General features: G+C 36.4%; 4 protein-coding genes across 6 annotated transcripts; all 4 read right to left on the bottom strand.

Annotated features, from left to right (window-relative positions):
* Positions 1–4,460: 4,460 nt before the first annotated feature.
* On the bottom strand, positions 4,461–7,505 carry LOC103517397. Its single transcript, XM_026829508.1, has 5 exons — positions 7,440–7,505; positions 6,054–6,662; positions 5,748–5,863; positions 5,051–5,262; positions 4,461–4,567 (listed from the first exon to the last, which is right to left on the bottom strand). The coding sequence occupies exons 1-5, from the start codon at positions 7,503–7,505 to the stop codon at positions 4,461–4,463; spliced, it is 1,110 nt and encodes a 369-aa protein (XP_026685309.1).
* Positions 7,506–9,703: 2,198 nt separating this feature from the next.
* On the bottom strand, positions 9,704–10,996 carry LOC113470797 (spindle assembly checkpoint component MAD1-like). Of its 2 annotated transcripts, none has more exons than XM_026829505.1 (2): positions 10,578–10,996; positions 9,704–10,499 (listed from the first exon to the last, which is right to left on the bottom strand). In XM_026829505.1, exons 1-2 carry the CDS (start codon positions 10,824–10,826, stop codon positions 9,831–9,833), a joined length of 918 nt encoding a protein of 305 aa, XP_026685306.1. In that variant the 5' UTR covers positions 10,827–10,996; the 3' UTR covers positions 9,704–9,830. The 2 variants fall into 2 exon arrangements, with proteins under 2 accessions (XP_026685306.1, XP_026685307.1); XM_026829506.1 differs by having other exon boundaries at positions 9,704–10,495; positions 10,574–10,996.
* A 29-nt stretch (positions 10,997–11,025) lies between these two features.
* On the bottom strand, positions 11,026–14,468 carry LOC113470796. Of its 2 annotated transcripts, none has more exons than XM_026829503.1 (5): positions 13,726–14,468; positions 12,938–13,543; positions 11,880–11,944; positions 11,660–11,750; positions 11,026–11,244 (listed from the first exon to the last, which is right to left on the bottom strand). In XM_026829503.1, exons 1-5 carry the CDS (start codon positions 14,237–14,239, stop codon positions 11,102–11,104), a joined length of 1,419 nt encoding a protein of 472 aa, XP_026685304.1. In that variant the 5' UTR covers positions 14,240–14,468; the 3' UTR covers positions 11,026–11,101. The 2 variants fall into 2 exon arrangements, with proteins under 2 accessions (XP_026685304.1, XP_026685305.1); XM_026829504.1 differs by having other exon boundaries at positions 12,938–13,355; positions 13,544–14,468.
* Positions 14,469–14,883: 415 nt separating this feature from the next.
* Positions 14,884–18,127, bottom strand: LOC103517398. Its single transcript, XM_008482429.3, has 6 exons — positions 17,441–18,127; positions 17,135–17,250; positions 16,552–16,763; positions 16,192–16,297; positions 15,256–15,389; positions 14,884–15,001 (listed from the first exon to the last, which is right to left on the bottom strand). The coding sequence occupies exons 1-6, from the start codon at positions 18,125–18,127 to the stop codon at positions 14,943–14,945; spliced, it is 1,314 nt and encodes a 437-aa protein (XP_008480651.1). The 3' UTR covers positions 14,884–14,942.
* Positions 18,128–22,694: the final 4,567 nt, after the last annotated feature.

Below are 22,694 nucleotides of genomic sequence, written 5' to 3' on the forward strand. Positions count from 1 at the left end.
AGGTATGATGACATGATGAGCTGGCAAAAGAAGTCTATGATTGCTACAAAAGTTTAACTATTAATGTTTAAATTCCTTACAGCTAGATTCAACATTCCTTGATGTGGAAATGGGCTGCTAAAAACAGGCAAAAGGCTTTGATGCAGTTTAGGGGATAATGTGCTTGAGTAGGTACTAAAAACCTATTAAGATCGTGTTTTTAACACATATCTCTAGTTAGTTAGGTAACCTACAGGCTACAGGTAAACAAAAGATGTACTTGAGTAGGTACTAAAAACCTATTAAGATTATGTTTTTAACACATATCCCTAGTTAGTTAAGTAACCTACAGGTAAACAAAATATGTTATTCTAAAATTTGAGAAATTATACCTACACTTTAAGAAGTAGGTTCACCAAGTCAACCATAATAAAAACAAGGCAAATACTTAGTTGGGTACTAATCAATCACCTAATCAATAACCGTAAGTGTTGAGTTATTCAGTTAGGTAGTACAAGTGGGATTATCAAAGTTGTGTTGTTCCTACATACATGATTGTTCAGTGTTGACTTTATCAGAATAATAATACTTGGCCTGCATGGTACTCCTTGTTATCACTTCATGCATCTCCATGCCCTCATCATAACCATACACACTAAACACTTTTCCCTATTCTATTCAACACTAATAGTAGGCTTGTAAACTTCACGCTTTAATGAAAAGTCCCTTCGAAGAAATTCCAACCTTCGTCAAATCAATATTGGGAGTGGAAAACACGTCTCAAATTTTCAACCTATAGCCTATAGGTGTATCGCACATTTAATTTCTATTCCACACAAGTTGCCCAGCATACATATCATAGTGTCCATTTTCTAATGACTAAAAGCAATGTTAAATACAACACCCTTCAACTCCCAAGGCATTTCACGCTTTAATGAAAAAGTCCCTTCGAAGAAATTCCAACCTTCGTCAAATCAATATTGGGAGTGGAAAACACATCTCAAATTTTCAACCTATAGCCTATAGGTGTATCGCACATTTAATTTCTATTCCACACAAGTTGCCCAGCATACATATCATAGTGTCTTTCCATTTATGCAGGACCCTTTCGGTTCACTACATTCCAAGGTCACCTATTCCAGTCTAGTTATTTGTCCTCTATGGCCTAGGGCTTTGAATACCTAGGGCCTAGGGCTTTGAATACCTAGGGCCTAGGGCTTTGAATACTTAGGGCCTAGGGCTTTGAATACTATGGCTATGCTTAGGTACATATGAAATATAACTTGCTTGCTTGTGTACAATACATTTTTCATAGCTACAAAAATTATCAACACAGAGAGGAAGATAGGTACTGCTTTAACTTGGGGGATTCAGTCACAACTTCCTACACAATGCCATGTGATCTGGGAGGAGGAAAGAGAATGGCAAGAGGGGGGAGGGGCCTGTTTTATCATACGAATACTACCTATCCACTCTGATACAAATACTTCACTAGAGCAAGGGGAAATTAACTCCATCAGTGCAACTTGTAAAATGATTTTTTTTTTCAATTAGGTAGGTAACAACATGGAACAAAATTTAGATATTGAGAGGGGTACATTATACACTACCTGCCAACATGTTTTTTTCTTTTTTTTTCTCATTAGTACCTATTATATTTATTACAATTTCAATAATTTTTCCCTGTAAGTTAATAAGCAGAAATCTACCTATACCTACTTGACTATTATCCAGAAGTAAATTTTCAAGTACCTAGATAGTAAAAAGATCAGGATTACACATTGATAGGTATTGTGATCACTGTAAAATAGGGTAGGTATGATGACATGATGAGCTGTCAAAAGAAGTCTATGATTGCTACTTCAAAAGTTTAACTATTAATGTTTAAATTCCTTATAGCTAGATTCAACATTTCTTGATGTGGAAATGGGCTGCTAAAAACAGGCAAAAGGCTTTGTTGCATTTTAGGGGATAATGTACTTGAGTAGGTACTAAAAACCTATTAAGATCTTGTTTTTAACACATATCTCTAGTTAGTTAAGTAACCTACAGGTAAACAAAAGATGTACTTGAGTAGGTACTAAAAACCTATTAAGATTGTGTTTTTAACACATATCTCTAGTTAGTTAAGTAACCTACAGGTAAACAAAAATAAAATAGGGTAGGTATGATGACATTTAAATTCCTTATAGCTAGATTCAACATTTCTTGATGTGGAAATGGGTTGCTAAAAACAGGCAAAAGGCTTTGTTGCATTTTAGGGGATAATGTACTTGAGTAGGTACTAAAAACCTATTAAGATTGTGTTTTTAACACATATCTCTAGTTAGTTAAGTAACCTACAGGTAAACAAAAGATGTTATTCTAAAATTTGAGAAATTATACCTACACTTTAAGAAGTAGGTTCACCAAGTCAACCATAAAAAAACAAGGCAAATACTTAGTTGGGTACTAATCAATCACCTAATCAATAACCGTAAGTGTTGAGTTATTCGGTTAGGTAGTACAAGTGGGATTATCAAAGTTGTGTTGTTCCTACATACATGATTGTTCAGTGTTGACTTTATCAGAATAATAATACTTGGCCTGCATGGTACTCCTTGTTATCACTTCATGCATCTCCATGCCCTCATCATAACCATACACACTAAACACTTTTCCCTATTCTATTCAACACTAATAGGAGGCTTAAACGTTAATTCTCACACTGGCTGGGGTCAGTCAAAAACAATTTCATGGATCACCTTGATTTATTTTCCCACCGTTCCCTTTTTTGAATAAGGAACCTATAGATAGAAACACTCCTCACATGACATGAGGGCAATGTGATTCTACCTTAACAATTTCTGACTTCTTATTTTACTACCTGCTCAATACCTACTTCAAAATCAATATTATATTTTACTGAAGCCAAAAAGACATTTATTCGATGAGAGTTGGAAGCATTGAACCATGCTTAACACCATTAAAATTACATAGAACTTATAAACTGTTTAAAAAAATCTTTGATAGACTCAAAGGTAGGCTGTTGAAAGCTTCATACACAAGATCACATTCTGGTGTATCAGGACTGTTTTCCAAAGATAAATAGCCTTTTCCTACAACAAAAAAGTACTTGCAAGCAAATAGCAAGGCAGTGTTACATAATACTAGTCAGTAGGTTCACAACTAAAGCCTATTTTCTTAGCTAATTATGTAGGTACAATAGAAACTATGCAGAATGTTCAAGAAGTCTCTGCCCAAGCCTAATAACTTTTGAATGACTATAAGTTTTTCCATAGTGAAAGGTCTATGGCCAAACTACTGGTAGCATCAGATTCCTCATTTCATAAAAGAAAAACATGTTAAATTTGATGTGAAATTGGATAGGTAAAATCACTTGCCTTTTTTTGGTTAGTGAGAAGTATTTATAGTGGGTGAATTTTTTCAAAGTATTGAATTTTCATTTTACATTAATAATAATTATGTAAAATTGAAATTTGGACTGTAAAGTAAGATTTAGGCTTGTATATTATTTCTCACACAGGCTGGGGTCAGTCAAAAACAATTTCATGGATCACCTTGATCTATTTTCCCACCATTTCCTCTTTTGAATAAGGAACACAAAGGTAGAAACCTAGAAACACTCCTCATGTGACATGAGGGCAATGTGATTCTACCTTCTGACTTCTTATTTTACTACCGGCTCAATATACCTAGTTCAAAATCAATTTTATATTTTACTGAAGCCAAAATGACATTTATTTGATGAGAGTTTGAAGCATTGAACCATGCTTAACACAATTAAAATTCAGTAGAACTTAAAAACTGTTTAAAAAAATCTTTGATCGACTCAAAGGTAGGCTGTTGTAAGCTTCATACACAAGATCTCATTCTGGTGCATCAGGACTGATTTCCAAAGATAAAAAATAGCCTTTTCCTACAACCTACAACAAAAAAGTACTTGCAAGCAAATAGCAAGGCAGTGTTACATAATACTAGTAGTCAGTTGGTTCACATCTAAAGCCTATTTTCTTAGCTAATTATGTAGGTACAATGGAAACTATGCAGAATGTTTGAGAAGTCTCTGCCCAAGCCTAATAACTTTTGAATGGCTATGAGTTTTTCCATAGTGAAAGCTCTATGGCCAAACTACTGGTAGTGTCAGATTCCTCATTTTATATATATAAAAAAACATATTAAATTTGATGTGAAATTGGATAGGTAAAATCACTTGCCTTTTTTAGATTAATGAGAAGTATTTACAGTGGGTGAATTTTTTCAAAGTATTGAATTTTCATTTTACATTAATAATAATTATGTAAAATTGAAATTTGGACTGTAAAGTAAGATTAGAATGGACAATTATTGGTTCAAAGAAGTCAGAAGTGTTAATTTACCTAGGCTCTTTTTAATTAATGGTGTGGTGGAACCAAGAGTCAAAAAAGGTCAAAGTTACAACTAACCTTTAAAAGATTTCAGAATGACCATTTTGTCAAGATTTAGAGCTGGATGATTGTTAATGATTGAACCCGCTGGGTTTTGAACCTGGCCGGGAAATTGGAAGCGTGTAGAAGTAACAGGACGGTATTATCCGTATCCGTTGATCCTGGAATGAAAATGAGAAAATAGGAACCAATAAAATAAAATTATAATAATATCGAGTATATGGCACATTGCATATACAAGGGAATATAGCAGGGGAAGTTTGTTTCTCTGAAGTTCTAAACTTGAACTTTTTACTTTCTATTACAATACAAAGGGAAATTAATGTCCCTGTTTACACAATTTTAGGTACATGGGAAATTATTTTCGCATCACTTTTTCTTAGCCCTTTTACTGATTTTCGGTTAGTTAGCTTACCTGGGCTTGGTTGAAATATAGCAGGGGAAGTTTGTTTCTCTGAAGTTCTGAACTTGAACTTTTTACTTTCTATTACAATACAAAGGGAAATTAATGTCCCTGTTTCGAGCAATCCATCGAAATTTTCAACTTTAGATTTGGCCTATTTACACATTTTTAGGTACATGGGAAATTATTTTCGCATCACTTTTTCTTAGCCCTTTTACTGATTTTCGGTTAGTTAGCTTACCTGGGCTTGGTTGTGTTTTCACCGCTTTTACCACAACGTTGGAACATTCACTCCAAAAGTTAACAATGGTGAGATCTAACTGTCCCCGGAACAGCTGGGCTAAGGTCTCCTGGTCCTGAGACTCGGTAGCTTTGGTGACCTCGTACTTCCAGATCTCGGTGGCTGACTTCTGTTTGTTCAACTCTAGGCGGAGGCGTGCACCCAAGGAACCTCTGGAAAACACAATGGCAGGGTGTGAGCTGATCTAACCTATGACGTACTGAGGACTTATCGTCCCAAAATCGAAGACAGAAGGAGTACATGATAGGAGAAAGTTAGACGTTCCGAGAACGAACCTAATCTACTTAGAATAAACTGCACCCGGGACTAAACTCCAAGCTGAATAGGCTGGCTGAATTTTACTTTATGTATACATAGAAGGTGTACAGCTGTACAACAAAGCATGCGTTTATTCATTACACTAATTAATTTTGACAGAGTGGTATATAGTTAATTCTGACATAATTAATTGTGTGGTGCAAGGAAAGCTAAAACTTAAGTGTTCTTTGGTGTAAATTGTAAATCATAAACGAAGCAAACTTACGGTTTGAATTTGATAGTTTTCTCTTTCTGACAGAATTAATTGTGTGGTACAAGGAAAGCTAAAACTTAAGTGTTCTTTGGTGTAAATTGTAAATCATAAACGAAGCAAACTTACGGTTTGAATTTGATTGTTTTCTCAGGTACCACTGTAATGTCATGATCTCGAGAAGGCAATGTCCAATTATTGAAAGACATGAGAATCTGGGCTGCACGTACCGTTTCTCCATTGTCCTGTCGGACACAAATCAGAAAGATATATTAAAGTAAAACATTTTATTAGAACGAAAAAAATGTCTCTTAATTATAACTTCATGATTTTGAATTTGGTTGGTCTATTTGTACCTCCCTTGGGTGTTCTAAACTGTTGAACTCATTTTTGGGAAATAAGTTCAACAATCAAGAGTTTATTAGTAGTACTTACACCGGCTGCATCTGGAGAGCCAGGACATTCAATTTGAAAGGATTGCTCATCCTGAGAACACATCAGGTCTTCACATTTCTCCGTGTTGATTTCTTCTATCATCTTCTGTGTGTTTGTAAACTTTTCTGTGTTGGTTTCTTCAATCATTCTTTGTGTTCTAACATGCTCAGTCGTCTTGGTATTTATTTTTTCAACCACTTTCAGAGGAGTACCATTTTTGTATTTTTCTATGTTGACATCTTCGACTATTTTCTGGGTATTCCTATCCTGGACCTTCTCTGTGTTGAAATCTTCAATCACCAGCTGTTTTTCCACCGGTTCCAAAGTACCCTGTGTCTGCACTGTGTTTAGCAAGTCCATGTTTTCTTTATCTCCTTCAGGAGCCTCTTCTATTTTGCTACTCATCACAGTATCTCTTTCATCTTCTGGCATCTCTTCACTATTAAAGTCTTCAATTTTAAGTTCATTGATTTCAGGGCTGGCGATCGATTTTTCTCCATTCAGATGTTTTTCAAGCCACGCTTTTACCTTATGACTAGGGCTGCTCTCAATGTAATGTATATCACTCGAGTATACATCTACATCTTTGGCAAACTGACTGGATAATTTCTGGATTAAGTAGGTACCCACAGAAAATTCATTTGGAAATTTTGAAATTTGTGCATACCTAATTGAGCAATTGAAGTAAACATAAGGAAGCCTATTTTTAACAAAATCTTGTTAATACCCAATACTCAGTATGTAGCAGCAATACCACCCATGGATGTGTGAAAATTTGTTGAAATTTAGTAGAGATTGATTAGCTGAAGGAATTAACCACAAATATTGATACTTTTTGTAGACTATTTTTACAGGCTCATAATACAACTGATAGTTCACCTAGAACTAGTTTCTAGCAACTAGCCGAGTAACAAATCCCCAAGGAGATCAGGAAACTACTTACGTACAGCGAAGAACTTGCTTTACACCGGCATGGGTAATTCCATTAGCTACATATGATTGGAACTTTTCAAAAAGAAAAAAGAAAAAAATCTAGGTATAGCTATTTCGATCTTAGGACAGTTTGGTGTTTCCATCGATTTTTCTTGTCTTTTTTTTACTAAGTCTTTTTTACGTCTATCACTGGTCGCTGTTCATTCAAAGAAGCTACTTATGAGGCTGAGTGTCTAAACACACGGAACGAAAAAAAAAAAATTGTCACTACCGGAAATCGAACCCGGGACCTTCTGTGATACATAGGTGTGAATTATTAGCATGGGGATTTACTATCATAGTCGCATACTTCAAGGAGATAACACCCATCTGACATTCTTGTCAACCGCATAATCAAAATGTTACAGTATCACCACTTATATCAGTGATTGCATTATCTCAGCCTCGATTGGCCCATGCTGTTCCTGTACTACCCTTATCATAGTCGCATACTTCAAGGAGATAACACCCATCTAACATTCTTATCTACCACATAATCAAAATGTTACAGTATCACCACTTATATCAGTGATTGCATTATCTCAGCCTCGATTGGCCCATGCTGTTCCTGTACTACCCTAACCCAACACTCGAGGTTCATAGTACATTTACCTCACGTAGTATGGACCATTAGAGGTTTCTTTTCATAGGAATCATAGTATCTACCACTACCTACTGATTGATAATTTTCCTCTACTGGGTCAGTTATATTGGAATATAAGTAGAGCAGTCTGCGAATACTTTCGCTTCGTATGTTTCTCGATGATTACCTCTCAACAGATGAATTTACATAAAAAAAAAAAAATACATCGAGTTTGCGATATCTATGATTAAAAAGCCACCCACAGCTTCCCTCTAAAATACATACTTCAACTTATCTTCATGAGGCCAAGAAACCAGGTATAACGTAGGTATGTACGTACCTAGGGCTAGACCCCGATATCCAAGCTACAAAAAATATCACCTCCGCCGGATATTGAACTTGAGATACCAACTAGGGAAATCAAAATTCAATATTGGTGAAATTCAGAACTTGAAAAGAACCCGTTTCAGAACATACAATAATTCAGTCATATTGGAATATAAGTAAGTAGAGCAGTCTGCGAATACTTTCGCTTCGTATGTTTCTCGATGATTACCTCTCAACAGATGAATTTACATATAAAAAAAAAAATACATCGAGTTTGCGATATCTATGATTAAAAAGCCACCCACAGCTTTCCTCTAAAATACATACTTCAACTTATCTTCATGAGGCCAAGAAACCAGGTATAACGTAGGTATGTACGTACCTAGGGCTAGACCCCGATATCCAAGCTACAAAAAATATCACCTCCGCCGGATATTGAACTTGAGATACCAACTAGGGAAATCAAAATTCAATATTGGTGAAATTCAGAACTTGAAAAGAACCCGTTTCAGAACATACAATAAGAACAACTGGTGATATTTTCTTCGAATAATTTGTGCTTCTCCTTATTTTGACCAATCAAGCATGCCGGGAGGCGCGCAAACGTCAAGAGTTCGAAGCGCCAACCGGCCTATATTAACACGAAAAAGAGTTTCATGGTTTTACGGCATTTTTACCTCAACTTTTCTCAATACAATAAGAAGAACTGGTGATATTCTTATTTTGACCAATCAAGCATGCCGGGAGGCGCGCGAACGTCAAGAGTTCGAAGCGCCAACCGGCCTATATTAACACGAAAAAGAGTTTCATGGTTTTACGGCATTTTTACCTCAACTTTTCTCCAACTTTAATCAATGTCCGTATACAAGACACTGGACTCATGGATCTCATGATACATTATCTCTTTATCATCCATGAGGTACATCGTAAGTTCTCGTAATACATTTCCGTATACAAGACACTGGACTCATGGATCTCATGATACATTATCTCTTTATCATCCATGAGGTACATCGTAAGTTCTCGTAATACATTGGCCACGGGCATTCTCTCGTCCCTCGTGTAGACTACCTCAGATATCTACTCACCACACAGTAGGTACTATCAGACTACCTGTTCCAAGTTTGTTCAATCAGAATTCAAACAGTCGGATAGTTCGTTGATTTGTGTCGTACGTCGTGGAAGTGTACTGATTTTCAATGCGTTAAAATTATTATCGAGTGTGATACTGTCAACTCGTTGTTTCTTTCCAATTAGGCAATAGGTGTGTGTTGTTTTAGTTTAGGTGTTCCGTGGTTTTCTTTGTCCCGGCTATGGATGTGAATAAACTTTTGCACTCGAAGGGCGCAATGTTCACGCTTTTTGCCGGCGTTACCTTTCTCTTCTTGGATAGCAAGTTCCTGATTTTAACACTTGGATTAGCCTGGTTTCTGTATGTTCACCGGGAATTCGTGCATATTCTCATCATTACTTTCCCCCGTGATTACAAGTAAGTTAATTAAGATGAGACTCAGTTTAGAAAGCGTGGGTACCCCCAAAAAAGAATCTTTTCTAACCAGGGTTTTGAAAAAAAAAAAAAAAAAAAAAAAACACTGAACATGGAGACCAAGTAAAAACTGTTTGTTTGCTTGTTTGTTATCTGATCAAAATGTTCATCATAAAATTCGAAAATATCATAATTAATATTTTAACAGATAACAGGAAAAAGGTCTCATTCATACCTATTCTCATTAGAATCTAAATGTTTCTTTTGAGAACATAATACGAGTATAATATGGGCATATTTTATTTTAATTAATTAATGCTGGATTGAAAAATGATTCCAATAAAATATTAGTAGGTAGCAGCTACAAACTTGAAAGTATTTAAAGCACCTGTGTGTGAAGTTGCATGTTCTAGATTTTTTTCGGAATTTTGGAATTTCTTCTAGATAAATCCTTCTCTTGAGTAAATACAACTTGTGTTGATGATGCTGGGTAAGTTTCATTCAAGTAGTAAGTTTCCAGCCTGGATGTATTTGGTTCTAAACGGTTTTGGATGGATTTGCTCCTTTTTCTTCTTTGTTCTTTTCCAATTGTCATTGGTTCTTTCTTACGTATGCCATGGTTTCGTTCTCTATATTCCTCAAAGTTTTTCTTTAAAAGATCATTACATTCGGCTTGGATCTGCAATTTGAACGATTCATATTCTTTGACTATTTTGTTGAATTCTTGTTTCAAAGTTTCGATTTTCAAATCTTTGTCTTTATTGTCTTTTTTAGCCGCGAGTAGTTCCAAGTTTAACTTTTTGATCATGTCTTTATCACTCATTTGCTCATGAATTAATTTATCAAGTTCAGAATCTAAAGTTTGGATCGTTTGCTCTTTGTCTTCATTTATCATCTGATTTTTATTTTTTACAAAATGATACTTTTGTTTTAGAGCGTTGTATTTTTCTTGCAGTTTACTAGACCGAGAGCATATGTCTGAGCTCTGATCACAATTGCGGTGGCAATCTTCAGAAGACCTATTTTCATCAATGATATCATCAAATTCGTTGATTATAGATATTAGATAATGACTTTGGTGGCAATCTTCAGAAGACTTATTTTCACCAATGATATCATCAAATTCGTTGATTATAGATATTAGATAATCACTTTGGTCATAGAGATCTTGTATCCAGTTTCTGTAGACATCACACCTAGGACATTCTTGTTCATATGGAAGCATTTCGTCTACAAACTGCATTCGATTTTCATAGATCCCTCTCACGAGGTCAGACAACTCGTTCAATGATGTCAGTTGTTCAATTTTATTTGATAAACCAAAGGTCTCAAATGTGAACGCATTCTTCCTCATTTGGCTTTTGGAATTTCGAACACCAATCATTCTTTTCACTTTTCCCCACATAACAGAACCAACAAGAAGATTAAAAAGGACGAAGAAGAATAATTTAAAAGCGAACAAGGAAAAGTGTTGACTATAAAAATCTCAATTAAATCTAAAACTAGGCTAGCACAGCGTACACAAATCTAATGAGCTTTAGTACAAAATAATGGCTAATTAAATCATTGCTGTGCTAGATTCTTCTATCACTTTGGTTAAAAATAAAGTTCACACCAAAAGATAAAGTAAACATGCTAACAAAAGAGAATTTGAGGGCAAATAAAATAGAGGGCGAAAACTTAAAATTTAGACAGAGGCAGAGAGAAGAGAGAATTACCGGACGCAAGCAAAGGATCAAATGAAGTGTTATGAGGGTGGGGTTGTTCGATTACCCGTGTCTCCAAATATTTCACCGCATCAAACACTTCACAGACATCTACGCCTGCAATAGACAAACAAAGCAAGCAAATCAAACAGATAAAGAGCAATAAATTTAGGTGAAAATATAGGTAAGCACAAAAGATCAAGAGAATAAGTTAAAAAACGTGCCAGACTTATGATAAATGTGTAGGGTAGACGAAGAGAGAACCCTTAAAATTACCAAACATAATGAAAAATCACACACACTATTATATTGAAAAATATTTACATGTGTTCTAGATTTTCTCTTACTGATATAAAATATGTAGTTACTTACCTTCCACTGGGCTAACAAGAGTTGGTTTTAACTTTGGCTTTTTGTTTATTACCCTTAAAATTACCAAACATAATGAAAAATCACACACACTATTATATTGAAAAATATTTACATGTGTCCTAGATTTTCTCTTACTGATATAAAATATGTAGTTACTTACCTTCCACTGGGCTAACAAGAGTTGGTTTTAACTTTGGCTTTTTGTTTGGTGGGCAGAAGGAATCTTGAAGCAGCCGCTTTTGATTGAACACCTGGGCTAGTTTACAATCAAGACCCTTGTCAGGGGCTGCATTGGGTGTTTCATGCGATTTCTTACCATCATCTTCTTGACTACATTGGATTATAGAACAATCCAGCGATTCCCGCTTTTGATTGAACACCTGGGCTAGTTTACAATCAAGATCCTTGTCAGGGGCTGCATTGGGTGTTTCATGCGATTTCTTACCATCATCTTCTTGACTACATTGGATTATAGAACAATCCAGCGATTCGATCAAGAATCCTTCTCCGTATTAGGTTTATCCTTGCTTCCTAAACTAACTAACATACTGGATACTGGTGACAATCATTTTGATGTGTACCTCGAAACTGTAAAGAGAAAAGAAATTTAAGTCTCCAGCTTCAAGGCTTAATTCTATATGATAGACCAACACAAATACCACGTGCTATCAAAGCTATGAGCACGTCAAGGTCCCCTATACAAGGAGTAAGGATAGTACTTGTATACGTAACTGAATTATCAAGTGCCCAAGTAGAATTGGTATTAAAGTTGAGAGATATTAATCTCAAAAACCGACATTTTTGGATAGGAACTTAGCCTCATTTTCACATTTATTTTTGAGTTTAATACTATGTAAAATCTTAGGGTAATGTTACACCAAGCGCGCATTGTTGTAACATTACCTGAAAAACCGACAGCAGCCGGATCAACTCCGCGCACACTCGAACGCTGTTTGCAAGCCAATGTTTGTGGAAAAATGATCGCGCTTGGTGTAACGTTACCTTTAGACAGTTTTATCAAATCTAAGGATACTCAAGTCAGGTCATCAGGTAGGGGTAATCCAGAATATGTCCTCTTTGGTAATTGATGATTTAATAATTATATTCCCAATGGCTAAAAATACATGACGTGTGTCCCAAGCTGCATTGGGAGCTTTCTATGCAGCTATTTTGAGAATTCTGAGACCTTTGGAAGAGATCGGGAGACTTGCACGTGGGGAATTCTGGACTTATCATGGACAGAGGAAATAAATCTGGAGAATCATTCACGTTAGAAGCTTGACTAAGAAACAAATCAGCTGAGTTTGGCTTGATATGTTTCGTCACATATAAATCAGGTGAACCGTCTGTATCAGGCGCTTTTGATTGAACACCTGGGCTAGTTTACAATCAAGATCCTTGTCAGGGGCTGTATTGGGTGTTTCATGCGATTTCTTACCATCATCTTCTTGACTACATTGGATTATAGAACAATCCAGCGATTCATCTAAGTTAGGATCTGGTAATAATCCCGGTTTCTGTGTTGACGGAATGTTGCCTTTGTTTATTGAAGATATTAAGCTACTAAACGGACTGCATGAAGCGTGTATCATTTCTCCATTGCATTGGGAGCTTTCTATGCAGCTATTTTGAGAATTCTGAGGCCTTTGGAAGAGATCAGGAGACTTGCACGTGGGGAATTCTGGACTTATCATGGACAGAGGAAATAAATCTGGAGAATCATTTACGTTAGAAGCTTGACTAAGAAACAAATCAGCTGAGTTTGGCTTGATATGTTTCGTCACATATAAATCAGGTGAACCGTCTGTATCAGTGACAATAAGTTTACCACTCTTTGGTTCACTATTTTGGGAAGACTGAGACTGGGAATGGGCAGGCACAGAGTTGACAAATATGTCGTCTTTGTTGTAATCTTTATGTTTCCCCGTATCATAGGACATATCCGGTGAAAGGTTGATGGTACAGGACTTGACAGATTGAGTGGACAACAGTTCTGTCACTTCATTGATCAAATTGATGGCACTTTTCTTTAAATGCGTAGAAACTGGGAATGGGCAGGCACAGAGTTGACAAACATGTCGTCTTTGTTGTAATCTTTATGTTTCCCCGTATCATAGGACATATCCGGTGAAAGGTTGATAGTACAGGACTTGACAGATTGAGTGGACAACAGTTCTGTCACTTCATTGATCAAATTGATGGCACTTTTCTTTAAATGCGTAGAAACTGTATCGTTGTTGAAGTCAAGATCTGGTGATTTTCTTGACTTGTTTGTATAATCATTACTATTATTCAGATCTCTCGTGAATGACGCTTGAAATAAATTGTCACGAGAACTGTTCAGATCAGGTGAGCTACCATAACCATATCCACCTACATTTCTATCTCGTTCACTCTGACGGGGACTCTGATTCATTTTAAAGTTTACCATCTCGATAATTCCTTCCGTTTTATTTTCACATGTACTGTGTACGCTCCTGTGACTGCTTCTTAAATTTGAATTAGATTTCTTGAAAGGGCTTGATTTTGATTTTAAATTGATCGAATTTTGTAGAGCTTGCCGTTTTGATTCGGGAAATTTGAAACTGGAAGGGATTACAAAATCCTTGAATTTGGACATAAAGTTGTTTTTGACATTTGTGGATCGAATTGGCCGATTTGAACTTGTTTCTGCGGCAGGTAGGTTATTCATTTTGTCGGCTAAAGTTTTCTTTCTCTGAAACAAATACATATGAAACATACAATAATTACAATAACTTAAAAAGAAAAGTACCAACGAAACATCAACTTCATCTTGATGCTCACACCAACCTTCACAACAAATCAAGTGTCTTGTCCTAGACACATTGATAAGTGAAGCACATTTTTATGATTATTAATAAGTACAGCAGATTTCATTGTAATCGTAGCACACGACTTGATGGGTGACAGTGATATTTCACGCACATGGGTGATAATGATATCAATAGCATATGACCTTCACAACAAACCAAGTTTCTCGTCCTAGACACATCGATAAATTAAGCACATTTACATGATTATTAAGAAATATAGCAGATTTCATTGTAATCGTAGCACACGACTTGATGGGTGACAGTGATATTTCACGCACATGGGTGATAATGATATCAATAGCATATTTAGCTACCTTATACTTAATAGTCCTCATAATACAACTGAATCTACTGATAGTTCACCTAGAACTAGTTTCTAGCAACTAGCCGAGTAACAAATCCCCAAGGAGATCAGGAAACTACCTACGTACAGCGAAGCCTCATAATACAACTGAATCAACTGATAGTTCACCTAGAACTAGTTTCTAGCAACTAGCCGAGTAACAAATCCCCAAGGAGATCAGGAAACTACCTACGTACAGCGAAGTCTGTACTGTACCAGGGAGTCTGCAATGTGGACCTAATTCCAAATGAGACTAACCTTCAGTCTTAATCCTTTTTTGAAGCGAGGGTGCCACCAATTCCAATCAGTTTCATATAGAAATCCTCTGGAAAATATATGCAAAAATAGAAAAAACCAAGATTAATAAAGTAAAAAAACTGGTGCTTTGGACATTTTTTAACCTCGTTTAGAATCACAATTGGATTTCGAGTGTACAAGGCGAATAATGACTACTTCATAAGAGTCATGAGGAGTTTATTTGAATTAATTTTGTTACTAGTAGTGTGCTTAATAAAATCAAATAGATCAATTGACCAAGGACAGAGTTTAGACTAAACTTGTCTCTATCTATATTCTTACCATCAAATTGATCAATCTGCAAAGGCTGGAGACTAGTTCGCTCCTCAATAATAGCTCTGGTACTCTCAGAGAATCGAATGCGTTCTATATTGGTGAGGAATGACATGTCCAACTCAGGTACATAGTGACTAATCCTGCGAGAAAGATTTACTTTAGATATTTGTTTGCTACATCATTTTGTCTAACATCATTTGAAAGATTAAGCAAGAAATGGCAACCATATAATCGTGATCTTCAAAAAGTGAGGGAAAGCAGTGGATTTCAAGGAAGAGTGATATAAGTTTTGGAAAGCCCTAAAAAAGTGATGAAATACAGCGAAGAACTTGCTTTACATCGGCATGGGTAATTCCATTAGCTACATACATATTATACATATTATCGATTTTTTTTACTAAGTCTATCACTGGTCGTTGCTCATTCAAAGAAGCTACTTATGAGGCTGAGTGTCCTAACACACGGAACGAAAAAAAAATCGTCACTGCCGGAAATCGAACCCGGGACCTTCTATGATAGGTGTGATGAGAATTATTAGCATGGGGATTTACTATCATAGTCGCTGATTCAAATGACGTTTGTTTCATTTCCCTACGACAAACACAGTCCGAGATATTCAATTTTCAAATTCATCTCACCATATCATACTTACCAAGGTGGAAAGATAGAAAAGTTCTGACCCCGCTGGGTGTGATGAAAGAAAAAATGCCATAAAAAGTGCTGATTCAAATGACGTTTGTTTCATTTCCCTACGACAAACAGTCCGAGATATTCAATTTTCAAATTCATCTCACCATATCATACTTACCAAGGTGGAAAGATAGAAAAGTTCTGACCCCGCTGGGTTCTGATTCAAAAGTGCTGACGTTTGTTTCATTTCCCTACGACAAACACAGTCCGAGATATTCAATTTTCAAATGCATCTCACCATATCATACTTACCAAGGTGGAAATATAGAAAATTTCTGACCCCGCTGGGTTTTGAACCTGGCCGGGAAATTGGAAGCGTGTAGAAGTAACAGGACGGTATTGTCCGTATCCGTTGATCCTGGAATGAAAATGAGAAAATAGGAACCAATAAAATAAAATTATAATAATATCGAGTATATGGCACATTGCATATACAAGGGAATATAGCAGGGGAAGTTTGTTTCTCTGAAGTTCTAAACTTGAACTTTTTACTTTCTATTACAATACAAAGGGAAATTAATGTCCCTGTTTACACAATTTTAGGTACATGGGAAATTATTTTCGCATCACTTTTTCTTAGCCCTTTTACTGATTTTCGGTTAGTTAGCTTACCTGGGCTTGGTTGTGTTTTCACCGCTTTTACCACAACGTTGGAACATTCACTCCAAAAGTTAACAATGGTGAGATCTAACTGTCCCCGGAACAGCTGGGCTAAGGTCTCCTGGTCCTGAGACTCGGTAGCTTTGGTGACCTCGTACTTCCAGATCTCGGTGGCTGACTTCTGTTTGTTCAACTCTAGGCGGAGGCGTGCACCCAAGGAACCTCTGGAAAACACAATGGCAGGGTGTGAGCTGATCTAACCTATGACGTACTGAGGACTTATCGTCCCAAAATCGAAGACAGAAGGAGTACATGATAGGAGAAAGTTAGACGTTCCGAGAACGAACCTAATCTACTTAGAATAAACTGCACCCGGGACTAAACTCCAAGCTGAATAGGCTGGCTGAATTTTACTTTATGTATACATAGAAGGTGTACAGCTGTACAACAAAGCATGCGTTTATTCATTACACTAATTAATTTTGACAGAGTGGTATATAGTTATTTCTGACAGAATTAATTGTGTGGTACAAGGAAAGCTAAAACTTAAGTGTTCTTTGGTGTAAATTGTAAATCATAAACGAAGCAAACTTACGGTTTGAATTTGATTGTTTTCTCAGGTACCACTGTAATGTCATGATCTCGAGAAGGCAATGTCCAATTATTGAAAGACATGAGAATCTGGGCTGCACGTACCGTTTCTCCATTGTCCTGTCGGACACAAATCAGAAAGATATATTAAAGTAAAACATTTTATTAGAACGAAAAAAATGTCTCTTAATTATAACTTCATGATTTTGAATTTGGTTGGTCTATTTGTACCTCCCTTGGGTGTTCTAAACTGTTGAACTCATTTTTGGGAAATAAGTTCAACAATCAAGAGTTTATTAGTAGTACTTACACCGGCTGCATCTGGAGAGCCAGGACATTCAATTTGAAAGGATTGCTCATCCTGAGAACACATCAGGTCTTCACATTTCTCCGTGTTGATTTCTTCTATCATCCTCTGTGTGTTTGTAAACTTTTCTGTGTTGGTTTCTTCAATCATTCTTTGTGTTCTAACATGCTCAGTCGTCTTGGTATTTATTTTTTCAACCACTTTCAGAGGAGTACCATTTTTGTATTTTTCTATGTTGACATCTTCGACTATTTTCTGGGTATTCCTATCCTGGACCTTCTCTGTGTTGAAATCTTCAATCACCAGCTGTTTTTCCACCGGTTCCAAAGTACCCTGTGTCTGCACTGTGTTTAGCAAGTCCATGTTTTCTTTATCTCCTTCAGGAGCCTCTTCTATTTTGCTACTCATCACAGTATCTCTTTCATCTTCTGGCATCTCTTCACTATTAAAGTCTTCAATTTTAAGTTCATTGATTTCAGGGCTGGCGACCGATTTTTCTCCATTCAGATGTTTTTCAAGCCACGCTTCTTGATCACAATTGCAGTGGCAATCTTCAGAAGACTTATTTTCATCAATGATATCATCAAATTCGTTGATTATAGATATTAGATAATCACTTTGGTCATAGAGATCTTGTATCCAGTTTCTGTACACATCACATTTTAACAGATAACAGGAAAAAGGTCTCATTCATACCTATTCCCATTAGAATCTAAATGTTTCTTTTGAGAACAAAATACGAGTATAATATGGGCATATTTTATTTTAATTAATTAATGCTGGATTGAAAAATGATTCCAATAAAATATTAGTAGGTAGCAGCAATTAATATTTTAACAGATAACAGGAAAAAGGTCTCATTCATACCTATTCTCATTAGAATCTAAATGTTTCTTTTGAGAACATAATACGAGTATAATATGGGCATATTTTATTTTAATTAATTAATGCTGGATTGAAAAATGATTCCAATAAAATATTAGTAGGTAGCAGCTACAAACTTGAAAGTATTTAAAGCACCTGTGTGTGAAGTTGCATGTTCTAGATTTTTTTCGGAATTTTGGAATTTCTTCTAGATAAATCCTTCTCTTGAGTAAATACAACTTGTGTTGATGTTGCTGCGTAAGTTTCATTCAAGTAGTAAGTGTCCAGCCTGGATGTATTTGGTTCTAAACGGTTTTGGATGGATTTGCTCCTTTTTCTTCTTTGTTCTTTTTCAATTGTCATTGGTTCTTAGAAGCCACTACCGAGGAGTCCTCTTTCCATAGAGCAGGCACTGGAATGAGGAAAACAGAAAACATACAGATTTTAGAGCTCTATCGATAGACACATTTGCAATTTGCCATCTCTCTTTAGGGGGGATAATTGTACTGAGTTTTCCATCTCTTCTCTAAAATTTAAAAATCCTAGACAGTTGAAAATCAGCACTCACACTCACCTTGAAACAGATCGCTATCATTCAACTTGTTCAAACTGGACATATACTGGGAGCTAACAGTCTGGGCATAATACTCATCCACAGCAATGTCAAGCATGGCTTTGTTTAGAGTATTCAAGGAAGCCACTACCGAGGAGTCCTCTTTCCATAGAGCAGGCACTGGAATGAGGAAAACAGAAAACAGATTTTAGAGCTCTATAAATAGACACATTTGCAATTTGCCATCTCTCTTTAGGGGGGATAATTGTACTGAATTTTCCATCTCTTCTCTAAAATTTAAAAATCCTAGACAGTTGAAAATCAGCACTCACTCTCACCTTGAAACAAATCGCTATCATTCAACTTGTTCAAACTGGACATGTACTGGGAGCTAACAGTCTGGGCATAATACTCATCCACAGCCATGTCAAGCATGGCTTTGTTTAGAGTATTCAACATGCTCCTTTTGTCAACCAAGGTACCCTGTTTAACTGATCGCCCGTCTTTTGTTTTTGTGATGGTGGTACCCTGTTTGAATCATAGTCGCATACTTCAAGGAGATAACACCCATCATCTAACATTCGTATCTACCACATAATCAAAATGTTACAGTATCACCACTTATATCAGTGATTGCATTATCTCAGCCTCGATTGGCCCATGCTGTTCCTGTCAAGATGAAGTTGAAAGTCTGAAGTGTTTACTGAAGATTTATCAGATGGACCTTACCGAGTTCACTCCTGACCCAACTTTTACACCCGTATTTATGAACAAATATAAGGATATCCTTTGCAGTTGAGCAAGTGCTGAGCACAGGATTGCAATAATTCGGTATTTATAAACTGGTTTTTCTACCTAAAAACGTTCTTTCTAGTTCTAAGAAGAATCTCAAGCTTGACCTCTGCCAAGACTCGTTTGACCAGTCTTTGCGAAGGGAAAGAAGGATCTCAAATTGAATCAACCAATCAGAATCAGTTTTAAATTTCATGCGCATCGAAAAACTGCACGTATATTTTGTAAACAAAAATGAAATAAATAAATATATAAAAAAATACATCGAGTTTGCGATATCTATGATTAAAAAGCCACCCACAGCTTTCCTCTAAAATACATACTTCAACTTATCTTCATGAGGCCAAGAAACCAGGTATAACGTAGGTATGTACGTACCTAGGGCTAGACCCCGACAGCCGGATCAACTCCGCGCACACTCGAACGCTGTTTGCAAGCCAATGTTTGTGGGAAAATGATTACAAACGTTTGCAAACGATGCGCGCTTAGTGTAACGTTACCTTTAGACAGTTTTATCAAATCTAAGGATACCTACTCAAGTCAGGTCATCAGGTGGGGGTAATCCAGAATATGTCCTCTTTGGTAATTGATGATTTAATAATTATATTCCCAATGGCTAAAAATACATGACGTGTGTCCCAAGTCTCAATGTCGTCAAATAAACACATGTAATAGGTATACCCAGGTGGTGAGAATTTTCCAAAGAAACATTTCCATGAATAATATTATTCCATACAATGAAAATAAACCTGATTGATAAAGTGGAAATTTTAATTGTAGTTTCGACATTCTCATGCTATTTTCATTCTCTGGGAATTTGCAAAATAGATAAGAAAACGAATGCTTTTCAACAAGTGAAGAATTGTAGTTTCGACATTCTCATGCTATTTTCATTCTCTGGGAATTTGCAAAATAGATAAGAAAACGAATGCTTTTCAACAAGTGAAGGTTATCTTCTTCACCTTCATTTCTAGTTCTTTATTAATGGGTTTAAAGTCACTGTATAACTCCAACTGCATTGCCAGTTCAGAGAGCTGGGATTTAAACCAGACCCATTCAGAATATACCACGCTCGACGTAGCTTCACTTTAGTGATCTGTCGGAAACAAGAATCACCCCATCCTACCTCCAAGGAAAACTCACAAAAATCCAATCTGGTCGCAGTGACATAGGACTTAAATAGCCGATGGTCCTACTTTGTTCAGGGTTGCGAAAGTAAAGGGACATGCATTAACTGCATTGCCAGTTCAGAAAGCTGGGATTTAAACCAGACCCATTCAGAATATACCATGCTCGACGTAGCTTCACTTTAGTGATCTATCGGAAACAAGAATCACCCCATCCTACCTCCAAGGAAAAGTCACAAAAAATCCAATCTGGTCGCAGTGACATAGGACTTAAATAGCCGATGGTCCTACTTTGTTCAGGGTTGCGAAAGTAAAGGGACGTGCATTATATATAAACAAGGTGCATGTTCTAATTTGCCCACCTCTATGGCCGAGTTGTCATGAGCACTAACTCTCAACCCAAAGGTGCTGAGGTCGAATCCCGACCAGCAGGGCGGAAATTTTTTGACCAAACTTTTCTGTTCTTGGATAAGCAATAATAATGGGCATGGATGTAAAAGAATTAGTCTTGAAGCAATGCGAAAGTGGTATAGAGGTACAATCTTTTTTAAAACTTATTTATAAAAGAACCATTAAAGAAGCAATCTTAGCAACCTCTCATAGCAGTGACAGTGAACTCAATTTGTATTTCCTGCACCAACAACATTACCCTACTTGTTTACCTCCAACTTGAACGTGGATCCAGTATTCTAGTTATTACAATAGAAACCAGCTTATTTCATGATCATGACATTTTGTCCAAGCTGGCTGCCAAATGGTTTTTGGGGTTCGAATCCCCGTTTTATCACAAGTTTGACGATACACGACGGACATAGCGGTAACTCGAAATTTTTTACAGTGCAGCAGCTATAAAATCTAGATAGCGTGGAGAGTAGAACACTTGCCGTGTAGGCGCTAGATCGCAGTTTCGATTTCCGGCCGGGGGGGAACTTTATCCTAATCTAGAATCTAGATAGCGTGGAGGGTAGAACACTTGCCGTGCAGGCGCTAGATCGCAGTTTCGATTTCCGGCCGGGGGGGAACTTTATCCTAAATTGAATATGTATCTGTTTAGGAGTACTCTACGTTGAGTATCAAACCAACATATAAATAGATTTGCCTGTCTTTAAAAATAGAATTCAATAAGTATTGCTCTACCGTATTCAACAGTAGGAACATTTACCTGCAATAAATCTGATAGTAATCGTATGAGACTTGCATTTGAATGTGACCAATACCCATAGACTGAATGAACTCAAGGCTCCCATTCATTTTATTATAATGTCTTATTTATCACTTTCTGTATGCTCTACCGTATTCAACAGTAGGAACATTTACCTGCAATAAATCTGATAGTAATCGTATGAGACATGCATTTGAATGTGACCAATACCCATAGACTGAATGAACTCAAGGCTCCCATTCATTTTATTATAATGTCTTATTTATCACTTTCTGTTACCACTTCCTACTTCCATCATGTGTTTCTCACATACATAATGTTATGAGTTATGAGGTGTAGATTTGTGAGATACTAATTAAGTCTCGGTGTTTACAGTAACTACAAGATCTTAAATCAGCTGATGAATAAATCATGTGTAGATTTGTGAGATACTAATTAAGTCTCGGTGTTTACAGTAACTACAAGATCTTAAATCAGCTGATGAATAAATCATTAGATTAATAGGCTAACTTTACCATAACTTGATCAAAGGATAACTTCACCACAACGTGATCAAAAACCCTTATTAACCCCCTGTTTCAGTTTATTAACTAAATATTAAACTCTGATTAAACATTTAACTGTGAAACCAGGGACAGCAAAGAGACGACACAAGTTAGAATTCATTTCTACGTGTTAAGAGAAGATCAACTGTCAAACCGTCAGTAAACTCACAGTCAAATGGAGTTTCCGAGTAGACACCTATGAAGAAAATGCAGT

The sequence above is a fragment of the Diaphorina citri genome, unplaced genomic scaffold, assembly GCF_000475195.1.
Source record: "Diaphorina citri unplaced genomic scaffold, Diaci psyllid genome assembly version 1.1 scaffold1832, whole genome shotgun sequence".
Lineage (NCBI taxonomy): Eukaryota > Metazoa > Arthropoda > Insecta > Hemiptera > Psyllidae > Diaphorina > Diaphorina citri.

Excerpts from the sequence above, each read along its gene's own strand:
- LOC103517397 (XM_026829508.1), bottom strand. The coding sequence starts at position 7,505 with ATGTTAGATGGGTGTTATCTCCTTGAAGTATGCGACTATGATAAGGGT. Across the intron at positions 6,663-7,439 it reads GTAGTACAGGAACAGCATGG|AAATTATCCAGTCAGTTTGC; the intron begins GCCAATCGAGGC and ends TACTTAATCCAG. Across the intron at positions 5,864-6,053 it reads GCTCTCCAGATGCAGCCGGT|GACAATGGAGAAACGGTACG; the intron begins GTAAGTACTACT and ends TGTGTCCGACAG.
- LOC113470797 (XM_026829505.1), bottom strand. The coding sequence starts at position 10,826 with ATGTGGGGAAAAGTGAAAAGAATGATTGGTGTTCGAAATTCCAAAAGC. Across the intron at positions 10,500-10,577 it reads GGATACAAGATCTCTATGAC|CAAAGTCATTATCTAATATC; the intron begins CAAAGTGATTAT and ends GAAGATTGCCAC.
- LOC113470796 (XM_026829503.1), bottom strand. The coding sequence starts at position 14,239 with ATGTTTCATATGTATTTGTTTCAGAGAAAGAAAACTTTAGCCGACAAA. Across the intron at positions 11,751-11,879 it reads TTGATTGTAAACTAGCCCAG|GTGTTCAATCAAAAGCGGCT; the intron begins GTGTTCAATCAA and ends AAACTAGCCCAG. Across the intron at positions 11,245-11,659 it reads TCTTGTTAGCCCAGTGGAAG|GCGTAGATGTCTGTGAAGTG; the intron begins GTAAGTAACTAC and ends TGTCTATTGCAG.
- LOC103517398 (XM_008482429.3), bottom strand. The coding sequence starts at position 18,127 with ATGAGACCTTTTTCCTGTTATCTGTTAAAATGTGATGTGTACAGAAAC. Across the intron at positions 16,764-17,134 it reads AAAACAATCAAATTCAAACC|AGGTTCCTTGGGTGCACGCC; the intron begins GTAAGTTTGCTT and ends TGTGTTTTCCAG. Across the intron at positions 15,390-16,191 it reads TTTTCTATATTTCCACCTTG|GATTAGTCACTATGTACCTG; the intron begins GTAAGTATGATA and ends TCTTTCTCGCAG.